Below are 15,835 nucleotides of genomic sequence, written 5' to 3' on the forward strand. Positions count from 1 at the left end.
ATCTTCCAAGGGAAGTAGCTTTGCCATCAATGAATTTGTACTCCTCTTCCTGCAAAGTTAGGAAAAACAGTTCATCCATAGCCATGACTGGAGAGCAAGGAAGAGTTGGTGCTCAGCAAAACAGCCCCACAGCATGTGAGGTTCCATCTGGTTACAGCAGGCATCTCAAGTTCTATGCACATGGGATGTCAGATGTTATTGAGTTAATTCTTCCATAGATTAAGTGCCTTATCAATTACTTAAATATAGTAATTTAGAAGTCTCTTTAATGAAAAGGTGAATTTTCAGCCCCCTGCCATGGTGCATGCCTGTAGTCCCATTTATTGGGGAGGCTATGGCAAAAGGATGGGTTGAGCCTGGGAGTTCTGAGCTGCAGTGAACTGTGCCCACCGGGTGTCTGCTAAATTTGGCATCAATATGGTGACCTCTCAGGAGCAATAAACCCCAGGTTGTTTAAGGAGGGTTGAGATGGTCTAGGTTGACAACAGAGCAGGTCAAAACTCCCATACCGATCAATAAAGGAGCAGATTCTCACATGCTGCCACTCATCATCTATATATTTTAATGCTTATGAATATTTCCATATAATTAATACTGTAAATGGTAAGTGCTGTAATTTCCTTTGACCTATGTTGCCATTAGATACATTACTTGATCATTGCTCTCAATGAATCATTTTATACACACGTATTTAGTTAATTGGTTATTTTTTTTTTCCTGCCTGTGTTTATATGTAATATACTCTATAAGGGGAAGGAAATCAGCCCGCTTGCAGCTGAGTCTGGTAAAAGAGCAATTAGGGTCTATCAGAACAAACAGCTGTCAATAATGAGTTCTGAATTAAAATTACTAGCAAAGAAAGGAATCTAGACATCTGCAGGAAATGTGAAAATATTTTTATAACCTAATAGCTGAGATCTGGACAGGGGTATCACTGAGTTTTCCCAGCTGTACCTGCAATGTATTTTGTAATATTCCCAGACTAAAAGAACACCGAAATTCATTGCATAAACTAGGCTACATTTTTTAAATGTTAGCTGCCTTTGAACAGTGTATATTTTGATTTCATGTAATCAGCATGAAAACTTTCTATTTCAAACTATTTTGCTGTGCCCCTAGTTATAAAATGTAGCTTAAAAATAGTTCTGTTATCTTTGTATTGTGTCTTTCCAATCAGGGTTCTGCTGCCTGGATATTTTTCTTTCTGTCTTTGGAAAAATATTTTTGGGTCTTATTACATGGTATCTGATTTGCTCATATTGGGGTTGTTTCTCAAAAAAAAAAAAAAAAAACTTGCAAAGTAGGCTTTTGGCATCTGAGTTTTATTACAAGATAATTCCATATATGTACAGGTATCTGGAGATAGTAAAGTATTTTGTCTTAAAATAAAAAAAAGAACATACGTTTTTCAGAGCAAACTTCACAATCTCCTTTTTGCATTGAAATTTTAACATGGTTAGGTCAAAAAATCTATGTGAATGACAGGTTAGAATTTTTATTTTAAAGGTCACTATTTTTTCAAGATTTTGTTTTTTTATTTATTTGAGAGATAGAAAGAGAGAGAGAGAGAGAGAGATTGAACTCGGGCAGGGGGAGAGAGGGGGAAGCAGACTCTCCACTAAGCAGGGAGCCCATGGGCCTCAATCCCAGGACCTTGGAATCATGACCTGAGCCAAGGGCAGATACTTAACTGACTCAGCCACCCAGGCACCCCAAGATTTTGTTTTTAAATTTATACACACACACACACACACATACACACACACAGGCATAGATAATTAATGTATTTTGTACATTTTTTGTACCTATTTAGTTATAAAAATATGAGAAGAGTATTTTCTCTGCCCATGGACTGGCAGCAGCAGGAACATTTTGGAGCTTGTTAGAAATGCAGTCGTGATTTCTACTCCACACCTACTGTAGTGGAGTCTCTAGGACAGAACCCAGTAATCTCTTTTTTAACACTGAAGGAATGTGTGCTTTGATGCCTCGTGGTACATTGCCTGGTGCTTGATAGATAGAAGAGGAATCTCTCATTTTGTATTTATTGAACGAATTATTGAATATTTTCATCTTTCTGTTGTCACAGTCTTGTGACCATGTTCCCCATCTTCTGATATTACTTTTCAGAAGAGGCATTCTCTTCTGAGAAAAGTTCTCTATTCCCATCATCCAATATGACCAGTATATCATTATAAATACACTCAATAGTCATTTGTATTAATTAAGTACTCATCGTGTATGAATACTATGCTTATGGAAAGTCATCCATCTATCTGGAACAGATAGAGCTGACATCAGTATAACTAGTTAATATATAGCCAGGTACACAAAAATCTATTTTGACAGTGCTTCAAAAGCCACTTAATGCATTTCACTTGGGGCAGTTGAATAGAACAGGGAATCTAATGTTTCATGATTAAAGGACAGTTATAGGCACAGTATGTCTCTTTTAGACCTACATTCTTGCAAGCCTAAATTGATAGAATCATGGACTTAGGATCCATCTGAGAGCTCTAAGGAAGATTGTTTCCAGTAAACTACCCCTACCCCCTTCTGGAAACATGAATCTGGGAAAGAGGAGACATAGACCTAAGCCTCAGGTCTCAGCTCTGCTCTAATAGCCACAAGATCTTGGTCAAATTCTTAACCCTCCCCAGGTCTCGGGTTCCTCCTTTGAAAAATCCAAGTAAGCAGACAAATTTGAAGAGGTAAGGAGAAGTACTGATGCAGGAATTCAGAAACCTGTGAGTTTAAGAAGCCAGATCAGATCCATGGAGACACAGCACAAAGGCCTGCTGGGGGCCTACAAGGGGTTATAAAGAAGTGAGGCAGGCCCTGTATGAGGCAGTAGGTAGTGAGACTGAGATTCTTACTGCCTTACAAAAGAACCCAAGGGAAAGGACCAAACTAAACATAGAGACACCAATTTGTAACCCCTGATTTAAATTTTAGATCCTTTAAAACCGTTGGACAATTTATGTCTAAATGAACATACTAACATCTTTGAAAAGGAAAAATTAAAACCCTGAAAACTTGCCCTTGTGGGAAAATATTGACATATTTCCCAAAATGATTAAAATAAAGTTGCTGAAGTTCAATTGCTGAAGTTTGATATCTTATAGTTTCCTTCCCCTGACTTTTCTCTTTGATTCTGCTTAAGCTGAGTCAGGAATAAGGGCATTTATATTGCTAGGGCGAATCTGCTGCATTCATGGAACAGGTTTTACACATTGTAGTTGACACGACTATAATGTTCTTTGGGTTGAGCAGTATACAGCCTATGCAGCTTTACTTGGCAGGCCTGGTTAATAGTTGTATCCACTTTCAAAATGTAGATAATTTTGTGTCATTATGAAAATAATTGAGAATATTTACAAAGAAAATCTCTGTGAAAATGATATAGTTCCATATTCTTCTATAGCTTCATTCAGTTGACCTCATTCAGATTCAAGTCAATTACCAATTATTGGGGCCAGCTGAGTAGGTTTCTACCTGTGCCCAGTGGCCTCCTCAATCCATCTGTAAAATAAGACCTGCTATGGCATATTCAGGGTTCTTTAGGTAAACATATTAGCCTTCTAATTTATCTTGAGCACCACATTATAAGAATAATAGGGAATGTGTTTGGCAGATAATGTTGAGACAGAGCCAAAATCATACAGAAGTCTTTGGAGGATTTTTGTTTGAGTCAACATAATTGAAAGAAAAAAAATATGATTTGGTCCATGTAGATTTTTTTGTAGACTCTTTTTAAGAAGGCCCCCTCAGATCATGATGGAAAAATAAAATGTCCTAATGTGATCTGGCTAGGTTATCTCAATATTCTAGACTAAGATCCTTTTCATGTCAGTTTCTCTGTGCTTAGCTTCTGTTGCTTCTCTGTTGATGAAGTATGAACTTCTGATCACTGGAGGATGCCACACAAGAGGGCAAGACACTTTTTTTTTTTTCCTAGAGTGACAAGGTTCTAGGTTATCTCATCCTAACTTTTGTTTATTCTAACTCATTACTAAGCATTCTCTTCTCTATGCTGTTTTCTCTATTGCTCTGTTTTCTGAAACCCACACCTTAAAATCCTGTGCCAAATGGCAGAACCAAATCCTGGTTGTAAATAGTTGCCAACATTGCCCAGACTTCTCCTGAGAATCCATCTCTGGGCAATATTCCTGAGCTAGAGTGGATAGGATTCTACCTTTAGGATTTCTGTCTCTTCTCTATCAGATCTCAACTGTATATTGATCTTTAATATCATTATAATAGCAACTTTTATTCATTATTCTATATTACTTAATTCCATTATTGCATGATTATGTTGTCCTTTTTTAGAAAACAAACAAAAGAAAATTTGAGTGGCTCAGCCGATTAAACATCTGACTCTTGATTTCAGCTCAGGTCATGACCTCAGGGTTGTGACGTGGAGCCCCACACTGGGCTCCATGCTGGGTGTGAAGCCTGCTTAAGATTCTCTCTTCTTTTCCCTCTGTCCCCTCCCCCACATGCTTGCTTGTTCTCGCTCTTTAAAAAAAAAATAATAATAATAATGAAATGAAATTTAATCTAAAAAATTGAGCACTTCAACTAAGGTAAAAGTATCCTCTTACAACACCAAAACCAATACCAGTCTCCTCTAAGAGGTAACTTTTGTAATAATTTGTATATCTTTGCAGATCAAGTCCTATCCATCAACATGTATGCATATAAAAAGATGTAATCTTGTTGTATGGTCTTTTTAAAGAATAAGAATGGCATCATGATGTGCCTGTTGGTCTGCAACATAGTTAGGTGGGCTAAATAAGGTCTTGGACAATTTTTGTTTGTTTGTTAATGTGTGGATTTACCTCCTTTTTACTGGTATTCCTGGTATTTATATATTATAATTTAACCATTTCTTTAGTCATAGTAATTGTTTTACATAATTAATTTGTTATTTCAAATAATGTTGCAATGAAAATCCTTTCCTAAGATTCTCTTAGGAAGAATATGTGTACGTATGCCTCAGTGATGGATTTCTATAAATAGAGCTACTGTGTCAAAGAATACATGCACTTGAAATTTTAATGAACACAAAAATTGCCCCCTCCAACATCTATAAAACCTCGGCTTTTAGTCTGTGTTTAATAGCATAGAAAATTTTAATTGACAGTTTGTTCAAAATATTTAATTTTTATTTTATAATATATAAAAGTAAATCAAGCAGATGAATATTTATGTCAAAGGAATTGGCATAATTTCTCTGGTCATTCAAGACAAAAGAGATGCCAGAGGATGTGATACAAAACTACTTCTGGGTCAGTTTTTTGTAGAAAGCGCTAAATACTCTGGAGTTTCCCAGTATAGTTGAATGTTAAGTTAAATGTTAATTTTTAACTAATAAATGAAGGAAGAGTTTTACAAGCACAGCCATATCAAAATCACATCACAGTTATAGCAAGACAGTCATCTGACTAATCTTGCAAACATCGGTCATAAAACTCAATCCATTCTCTCATAGATGTCCTTTCTTATGTTTTTGCAGTTGGTAAATGCTATTTTTGTTGCAGCCGAACTATAATATCCAATCTAATTATGAGCTGATATATGTACAAAACCAAGATTCCTGGTTCATATTTTACTGAGTTTGCATCTAACTAAATTGATCTGTAAAATCTCCTAATTCTATTGTCTTTTTTTTTTTTTTTTTTTGCCAGATCATTGAAGTATCAGTAAAGGGTCCACATTAACACTCCACCAGATTAATCAGAAAACCAACTTTTAAGCAATCCCCAGAATGATTTTAGTACAAAACAGCCCCCTTATGCCTCTTAATGTTTTCCTTTTGCACATTACTACCGTATCGCATCACGGGACATTAAGCATATTTCAACTCATGGGACTAACTCAATCATGTTTTTAGAAATTGAAAACAAATGTTGCAACTGGATGAATGATAATAATATTGAAGTAATAACAATTTCCTAGTAGGCGTACTTGCTCAATGGATTGCATAGTCTTTCAGCTTATAAGTACTGGAATGTCTATCACTGACTGAAACAGTTTTTGTTGTTGTTCTTCTTGCTATTGTTTTTAAGGCAAAATTTTGTCAATAATTTGGTTTGCTTTGGTGGCATCCTTGTCTTCACTGGAAGGTAGCTCAGAAAGTTGGATCTACTTAAGAGGATGCAGGAACCAACCTGATGCTAGAGTTGATTTAACAGTGCTGTCCTCTTCCCTCTGTGCAGGAATGTTCTGTAACATAATAAATGTTCTGAATTGTGCTGGTCTCATCATGAAGCACGGGGTTATGCACTTTTTTTTTTTTAAGATTATTTAGAAAAATCTGTCTCTATGCTTGGCAACGACTCTGACAGAAAACAGATAAAAGTAAGGGTGGTTTATCAGTTTTGCTGTTCTTCCCATGTTTCAGGTTGAAGGCTGTTGAAATGATGAAAAACAAACAGCACTAAATAGGGTTCCGTCATTATTGCTGCTATGGGGAGCTGAGTTTTTCAGGATCAAAGAAAAATGCATTTGCTTTTAGAACTACAATCCTTCATTTTGAGAGGTGCACTGCACTCAGTACTGATGGGTGAAAAATAGAGCAAATTGGAGAAGGAAGCAAAATATGTGCTGTTGCGGAAACGTGGAAATTCAAACAAAAGTAGGCTGGCGTACTTCTAAAAGCTCTGAATTTTCTGCGTTCAGTTTCTTAAGGAAAAAGTGGTGCCTGAGGTTTGTTGTTTCTGAGCAACTGGAGCAGAGCATAAACACAGGTTGCTTCCATCTCATCAAACTTTAAGAACTCCCTTTATTTCTGTAAACATGTATCAAGGTAGTATTTCCACACCAGGGGACTTTGAGGAATGTTCCTGTGTATGTCATTGATCCAAAAGAAACAACTTCAGATTTTTAAACTCATATTTTTAAAAATTTGCAACTCAAGTTGAAGACTTCCTATTTCCCTGGCATGGAAATTGCCATGAAAAATTGTCAAACACAGTAGAGACAAGGAAGCTGTTGCTCTCAATCTCCTCAAGGAGATTATTAATTGACATAAAGATAATAATGAGAAAACAAATATGAGGTAAGGCAATTGCTGATAGAGAAGTATACACTTCCACGGAGATCCAAGGAGGAGTAAACCAGGGGATAGTCTTGATCAAGGACATGGCATGTGAGAGGAGTCTGGAGGAACGTAGATATCAACACGTAGACCTGATACAGAGGAGGAAAGGCCCGGAGCTAAGAAAGCTTTAAATATGTTTTAATTAGCCTGGAGCTGGGGAAATCCATGACTCTTATAATGAAAGTATTTTCCGAGTTTTAACGGTTTTAACTAGGTAAAAGCAAATAAATATTCTCAGGTAGACAAAGCATCAGGAATAATACTATCCATGCATATTTTACATAAAACATTATTCAAAGACATATTCCAGCAAACAAATAGATGTATCAGGAAAAAAAAAAAAAACCCTCAAGAGTTGGTGATGCTATTATCCCACAAATATTTACTGAGTGCCTACCATGTGCTGAGACATCAGTGAGGTGGTAAGCGAAATGAACGGAAGATTCTATCATCATGGAGATTTCAGTTTAGCAGGAGAATTAGGTACTAAATACCATATGAGTAAATATATAATTATAAATTTCAACAACTGTTATGAGGTACATGTCTATCATGCTGGCAAAGCACTTATAAAGAATTTCAATTGATTTAAATTGATACCTGCTATGGACTGAATTGTGTCCCCTCAAGATTCATATATTGAAGGCCTTACCCTCCCTCCCCTAGTGTAACTGTATTTGGAGATAGAGCGCTCTCTCTCTCTGCCCATGCACAGGGAAACACCATGTCAAGACACAACTAAAAGGTTGCTATCTTAAGCCAAAAGGAGAGGTCTCACCAGAAACTAACCCTGATGGCAACTTAATCTTAGACTTCTGGCCTCCTAAACGTACAGAAAATACATTTCTGTTGTTTAAGGCATCCAGTCCTAGAGGACACACACAATATCTAAAGGACAAAGAATGGTTTATTGATTGAAGAAGGAAAAGATTTCTAGGAGAGAATATCCCAAGAAAAGGCCCTGGCATGGAAAATAGCTTATCCTATTTGAGTAACTAAATGAAAGCCAGGGTGGCCGAAAGGCAGCGTGGGGAAAAAGGGCAGATTCCACACATTTATTTTCCATTTTAAGTGTTTATAAGGGGCACCTGGGTGGCTCAGTAGGTTAAAACCTCTACCTTCAGCTTAGGTCATGATCCCAGGGTCCTGGGATCGAGCCTCGCATCAGGCTCTCTGCTCAGCTGGGAGTCTGCTTCCCCCTCTCTCTCCCTGCCTCTCTGCCTACTTTTGATCTCTCTGTCAAATAAACAAATAAAATCTTTAAACATTTTTATTAAAGGTATAACTGTATTAACAGTAATTCTCTAAAATAACTGATTTACTTATATATAGTTCTCTGATGTCTCTTCTTACAAAGATACCAGTCTAACTGGGTTAGGGCCTCACCATTATGACCTTATTTAACCTTATTACCTCCCTGAGGACCCTATCACCAAATATAGTCACGTTGAGGGATAAGGCTTCGACATATGGATTTTGAGAGGACACAATTCAGTCTATAACAGGTATCAGTTTAAATGACATTTCCTCAAAAGTACTCAGCCAGCATGATGTATATTTACCTCATAGCAGTGGTTGGGGATTTAAAATTACCTACTTATTCATATGATTACTTACTGTCTAATTCTCCTGCTGAACTGTAATCTCCAAGGATTCTGTCGGTTTTGCTCACCACTTCCCCGAAGTCTTAGCACGTGGTAGGCACTCAATAAATATTTGTGGGATAAATATTTGAGTCTTACAAGAGTATGTGGATGGAAAAACAAAGTAAGGAGCACTTTCCTGCCTGTCCCTGGCTGGTGGGCATGGATGAATCAGGACAGCCAGTGTGTGCTGGTAATGTGTAACAACCAGCTCTGTGAGAGGAAAACAAGTTTTTGCTAGTTTCCTTGGTGTAAGTCCTCCCACCATATCTGATTTCAAGATACAAATGTGACATCACTGAATGCAAAACTTGGGAGAGATATTCAGTAGTACACCATTATATAATAGTTTCAGCTCAAGAGCATAAATGAAAAGTAATTAAGAAGCACTGTGTTTTAGTATACCTTTATTTTAAATATATTTAATTAAGCAAAATTTCTGAGAATTTAACAATTGGCTTTTCCAGCTCCAGCACACCGTTGATGTATAGTTGAATAAAATTTGTAGAGGCTGAAAGCACAGGAATTTATAATTTATTATCATGTAGGGCAAGAGGGAAAAACAATCCAAACGGATTCTTAAATTTTAGACCTGAAGAGTAAAGAAAGAGAGAAAGGGAAGAGCAGATCTGAGCAGAGAAGATGCTGATTAATCTTGGAATCTACTTATTTTTAGAGAAACTTGAGGGCAACTTGAAATATAGGTCTCCACTTATGCTCAGTGAAAAGTCTATTGCTTTAGGAATCATTTTTTTTTTTTTTTTAAGATTATTGTTAAATCATGAGGGGGAATGAGAGAAAGGAGGACAGAACTTTGGGGACATTATCTACATTTTGAAAGCTGGCTGAGGTGTGTGAATTAGAACAAAGGATACAAATGGAAAAATCCAAAGCATGAGGATAATCAGTACAGACATTAGACAGAAAAAAACATGGCTCACCAAGGCACAATCTGAAGGGATGCCAGTAAGTTTCTGAAGATGGCTTTTAGAGCTTGGTCTTGGTTTCCAACTTGCTAGAAATTCTACCCTGTCATGGAGTCAATAGAACCATTCCATGTGAATCATAGTCCCTTTTGGCTCAACTCATGGGCTGCGTGTTCCGCATGGTTTTGTACTGAAGGTCCCTATTTTCCTACTTTCGACCACAAGGGAAGTATCAAAAACCAAGGGAAATAAAAAGCTTTTCAAGGAACTTGCACTCGGGATTATTGAACTCTGCTAAAAGGGTGTTCTAGAGGGGTGTGCCACAAGAAAGGTATTTTTCTTTTTTCTTTTCTTTTCTTTTCTTTTCTTTTTATTTCTTTTTTCTGATCCAACTGGCAGGAAATAATAGGAAGCAAAGATAGTGCCATGGAATGTGGTGCTAAAGTTTAGCACCACACAGCCTCCCTTTGAGTCCCTTTTTGGCCATTTACCATTAGCTAGAGGACTGGAGGGCAGCTTCCAAATGTTATAAATCATAGAAGGGAAAAGGGAACCAACAGTGACAGACCTTTGCTGAATGCCTCCTGGGAACGAAGCACTATGGTGGGAAGGAGCTTTACTGCCATCTCGTTTACCATGACAATATATGGGAAAGCAGAAAGTTCTTCCAGTGTAACGTATTATTTATTGGAAATAGGAGGATAGAGTGGAGAACAGCTTGAGGGGTAGATTAAAGCAAGATTTTGAAAGCCTAATCTCAAACGATCCTGCAGTGATTTTATCATAATTTTCTCAGCATCAACACTACGTAGGCCTTTTGTCAGCTTCAGAGGTATAATTTTAAAATGCAGTTTGTACCTACAAAGTAACTGTTTCTTCCTTTATGTTTGGAAAACACTCTGTATGGTTAATTCAGCCTTAAGCCTTAAGACTTAAAGACTATAGCGATTTAAGAAAAATGGGAAAGCAAGGAAGAAGTTAAAAGTGATTTTTCTCAAATACCCCCAGCTGTTGATATCTGGAAAAAGTACCTTTTTACTTCAAGCTAAGAGACACCTCTAACATTTAAAACTCCTAAGAACATTTCCTCCTAAAGAAGAGGTAACGCATAAGTTAAAAGGGTCAGCTCCTTCCTTATCTTACATATAAGATTGGGCAGTTAATAGTATTTCAAATTTGGGGGATTAAAAAAATGGGTTTTGCTTAAGGCATACCCTATCTTCTTTCTTTTCTCTCCACAGTTTTTAATTTAGACTCAGACATATATTTTATTTTCTTCTCTCATTACCACCATGAAGAGGTTGCTACTGTTTGAAATTAGTCATTCCTAGCTTTGCGCAGTGGCAGTATCGTAGCCAATGAGGTTTATCCGAGGCGCGATTATTGCTAATTGAAATTAGTCATTCCTATTAATTTTCTAAGATTCTGTGATATCTTTCTCTCTGAATATGAATCTATGTATCATCCAGACATTTGAGAGTGGTCCTTAATGCGTATTTTGGGGAAATATCCCGCCATTATCTAGAAGTGACTTAGTATTTAGGGCTCAGTTATAAGGCTTATGGAATGGTTTCCACTATAAAGAACTGCATGAAGCTGTATCCAGTTAGAAACAATGCACAATTAGGATGAAAACAACTAAGAGACACAATATAGAAAAGGAGAAAAAGGTATTACTCATAGTCTTAGAACCTCCCAATGTAGAAGGTTACTTCTGTTCTCCAGATTCTGTCTTACTCTGTTTCTTTTAATTGCACTGTGATGGCAGATCAGAAGACCGAGACACAGAGGCCACTCAAAGCATTTTCCGGTCTCCCGACCCAGCACCGTGGAGCAGTCTTCAGGCATTCTCTGCACAGTTCTGAGCTTTTATCAAATGTGGGATTTCTTTCACTAACTGAAGAGTCCTGCTTCCTCAGTGGGCTTGCTGAACATGGATGGCTGCTCGTTACATAAGAGCTCTGATGCCAATCCTGACTGATTTTCTTATTTTACAAACATTAGTGAGCACCGACTGCATGCTTGGTGCAAGGCACACAACGGTAATAGAAAATGTAGTTACTGGATGCACCATGATTTGTGGATGGCAGACCAACCAGGTTAATTAATAATGTGATGTGACAAAGACTGTACTAGGGTGATCAGGAACAGAGGATGATTAATCCTGCCTGGGGCAGGGAAGGAAGTAGGGGGATGGAGAATGACAGGAAAAATTCGCCCTCTCTTAGGTTTATTGGTAGAAGAAACTAGATAAAATGGGACTTTGTGGACCTCTCTAATTGCATGCTAAAAAATAGTTCTGTCACTTCAAAGACTCTGTCTCCATGGGCTTTTGCATTACATCTCAATGGCATGTCACTTTGTGGAAGCTAGGTTTGATCTGTACTGCTCAGTAGTCAAATAAAGGTATTATTTGTTACAAAATGCTTACTTAACCACCTTGTGGCCACTTGGCACTAGAGAAATTGACACTTCAGTTGTGTCAGGCACCCTAGTACTCACTAAACTCATTCATTTGGACTTGGTACGTTCCTTGTTCAAGTGCCTCACTAGGCCAATGGAAAGTTTCTCATGTAACTCCCAGAGCCAACAGTCTGACTGCAAAAGCCATTGTTTCTCTTTTGCTATTCTAGCCTCCTCAGTTGCCCCATCCTTCCTATCCTCCCAAGTCGTGGTTCAAATGCCCTATCATCCACAGAACTGACACCTCCTTAGTCTCTCTCTCTCTCTTTCTCTTTTTTTTGTCTTTTAGTATAAATGGTTAAGTAACCTTATACCTCATTTACAGATGCTAAGCTTTTAGAGGCATGATGTAAGTCATCTTTAATCTTGTATTCCCTATGCTACTTAACAAAGTGAAGTTCATTGAATAAAGAGAAGGACAGGGCACCTGGGTGGCTCAGTGGGTTAAGCCTCTGCTTTCAGCTCAGGTCATGATCTCAGGGTCCTGGGATGGAGCCTTGCATCAGGCTCTGCTCAGTGGGGAGCCTGCTTCTTCCTCTCTCTCTCTCTGCCTGCCTCTCTGCCTACTTGTGATCTCTGTCTGTCAAATAGATAAGTAAAATCTTAATAAATAAATAAATAGAAATAAATAAATAAATAAAAGAGAGAGAGAGAAGGACATGTCAGTGGACAGATGGATAAATAAATAACTACATAGATACAGAAATGACAAGAAACAGTGGCATGTAGCTAATGAAAGAGACTGTCTGTTGCTTAGTGTCTGTGGTGGTACCTATGGATACCTATTCCTGTTGATTACATGTTTCCCAGCCAGGTAAATATCTATGATCAAGAGGAGAAAAATAGGGCACCTGGGTGGCTCAACGAGTTAAATCCCTGGCCTTCAGCTCAGGTCATGATCGCAGGGTCCTGGGATCAAGCCCCCCATCGGGCTCCCTGCTCACTGGGGAGCCTGCTTCCCTCCCTCTCTCTCTGCCTGCCTCTCTGCCTGCTTGTGATCTCTGTCAAATAAACAAATAAAATCTTTAAAAAAAAAAAAAAGTAAAAAAATGTTGGATTCAACCATACTTGACATATAAACAGACTCACTCTAAAAAGTTTGATATGAGACAAACAAGGCTTACATAGAGATTTAAAAAAAACAGATGTGTTATTTTGTCAGTATTCTTTCCAACACTTGAGGAAATTCCAATGTTTCAAATACCTGACTCTATAATCCAGTTCAGTAAATTAGATTATCTCCTTGGACCAGCAGATCTTGTCTTTGGGTTTTGCTCACTCTCTCACCTTCTCTTCTTTGAATTGGTTTCCACCAACTGGAAAATGACCCATAAGTCCCAAAGTAATGGAGTTTAAAAAATACCTCAGAGGATCTTCAGTAACAAAGACTAAGGTTTTTATTTTCCCACAGAATACTTGAATTTCACCTGGAATTTCAAAATACATTCGACTCTGGAGGAGAAGAGAGTAAAAACAAAAGGCACACCTACTCTCTAGTGATTATATTTTTAGTAGGAATTTATTTTCATTGTAAATACCCTGTACTTTTTAGAGTGTAACATTTTAATATTTTAATTATCTATTTCCCACTAAGTTGATTTTAAAACTTCCTTGCTGGGCTTTAGAATATGAACTGTTTCAGATTGAGTGATTTTCTAATTTTTATTTCACAAATTGAAGTGAAACAGATGGAGAAGTTTTACAAAAAGATAAAGCCTAATTAGATCTTAACCAATTTTTAAAATATCTTCTAATATAAACAACTTAAGTATTTGTGTTTTTTAACAGTTTCAAAATAATGTTTACTTTGTATTATATGATCAAGGACCACCATATTTTTGGATTCAATTTTTTACATTTTGAAACCAAATTAATTTCACTTGGTATTTGATTCCCTGTCTTCTGGTTATAGTGACTTGATAATACTTTTTACTTTAGAGTGCTCCAAAATAATCCCAACAGAGAGTTGAAAAGAATTAATGGGTTTAAAGCCCACTTAGTGAGAATTGAAATAATTTTTTATGTTTTGGTGTTCTGATAGATTTATTTGGACTTCTCTTTTCTCTTTGTTTTTCTTGTAGTGCGGGAGTTGGCCGGACTGGTTGTTTCATCGTAATAGATGCTATGTTAGAAAGAATAAAGCATGAAAAAACTGTAGATATTTATGGCCATGTAACTTTAATGAGAGCCCAGAGGAATTACATGGTTCAAACAGAAGACCAATACATCTTTATCCATGATGCACTGTTAGAAGCAGTGACTTGTGGAAATACCGAAGTGCCAGCTAGAAACTTGTATGCCTACATTCAGAAGCTGACACAAATAGAAGCAGGAGAGAATGTCACAGGAATGGAGCTTGAATTTAAGGTATGATATTGGATGTGATGTGGTAATTCAGGAGCAAGTCATTCTGGGATTGTCTTTGAGTTGTGGCTTCACTTTCTTAACCTTTCAAATTCTGAAGTTACAAGATTCACTTGACCTTCTCAAGTGTCTGACTATAAAACACTTTCTTTCTCTTTCCCTTTTCTGTTCTTTGCTTCCTAACAATACCTCAAGCTCTTTTGTACCCTAATTTAAATTGAGAGATCCTACTCTCAGAATGTATTTAAAAATTTGGTAAACTAAATGGAATCATTAGGTAGAAGTGAAAAAGCAGTGCAATTTGAAGAGTCCTTTGCTTTAAAGTAAACATAAGCTTTATATCTAAAGAGGAAATCTTGAATACGTTGCATCTGACCATAGGCTGAAATTATCTTTGTCAGATTTTTTTCTTTTCTTTTATTCAACAGCGTCTAGCCAGCTCTAAAGCTCACACCTCAAGATTCATCAGTGCCAATCTTCCATGTAATAAATTCAAAAATCGCCTTGTTAATATTATGCCATATGAATCTACGAGAGTATGCCTGCAGCCTATCAGAGGGGTAGAAGGATCTGATTACATCAATGCCAGTTTTATTGATGGATACAGGTATATACTCTTGCTCCCCTGACAGTCCAAAGCCTTGATATTTACATGTGCCCTAGTTTCGCAGCCAGAATGAATTTCATCTCAATTCAAAGCATCTTTTTTCTGCATAGGTCAGCATTCAGACCCTTGGTATTTGTTTTTTATTATTTTTGTTAAGAATAAGAAGCAGTCATGGAATCTTTAATCTGGCCTTTTGCACTCTTCCTTCAAAAATCAATGGGTTATAGGGGCACCTGTGTGGCTCAGTGGGGTAAAGCCTCTGCCTTTGGCTCAGGTCATGATCTCAGGGTCCTGGGATCAAGTCCCACATCAGGCTCTCTGCTCAGTGGTGAGCCTGCTTGCCTCTCTTTTTCTCTACCTGTCTCTCTGCCCACTTGTGATCTCTGCCTGTCAAATAAATAAATAAAATCTTAAAAAAAAAAAAATTAAAAAAAATCACTGGGTTGTGGAAGGGCTTAATGAAGAAGCTGTTTTACACCATATTTCATAATTTTAATAGATTGTATAAAGTCATATCTATAAAATTAAACCACACCACTGTTTCTTAAGTGACTTGTATGATATATGAAACTGAGCTATTAGGATTGCACTAAAATTTAAATAATAATGATAAAGACATACATCATAATATTAACAAAGCAATTCCTTTTGCAGAGCCCCCAAAATGTAAATATTCTGATTTTTTTACACAATGTTAATGGACATTTACTGTAATTGCCCTGATAAT

The 15,835-nt window shown here is 37.1% G+C and overlaps 1 protein-coding gene and 1 non-coding gene across 41 annotated transcripts in view; both read left to right on the forward strand.

Moving 5' to 3' along the window:
- Nucleotides 1-15,835, forward strand: part of PTPRD (protein tyrosine phosphatase receptor type D) — a 2,315,363-nt gene that overhangs the window by 2,286,441 nt on the left and 13,087 nt on the right. For all 40 annotated transcript variants that reach the window (XM_059143037.1, XM_059143036.1, XM_059143035.1 and 37 more), the window contains 2 exons: nt 14,219-14,504; nt 14,930-15,108. In XM_059143037.1, the coding sequence (XP_058999020.1) occupies nt 14,219-14,504; nt 14,930-15,108 (465 nt within the window). The remainder of the gene's footprint in view (nt 1-14,218; nt 14,505-14,929; nt 15,109-15,835) is intronic.
- Nucleotides 11,004-11,145, forward strand: LOC131813421 (U4 spliceosomal RNA). The gene has a single exon (XR_009346814.1). It is a non-coding gene; the product is annotated as a U4 spliceosomal RNA (small nuclear RNA).

The sequence above is a fragment of the Mustela lutreola genome, chromosome 12 (genome assembly GCF_030435805.1).
Source record: "Mustela lutreola isolate mMusLut2 chromosome 12, mMusLut2.pri, whole genome shotgun sequence".
Lineage (NCBI taxonomy): Eukaryota > Metazoa > Chordata > Mammalia > Carnivora > Mustelidae > Mustela > Mustela lutreola.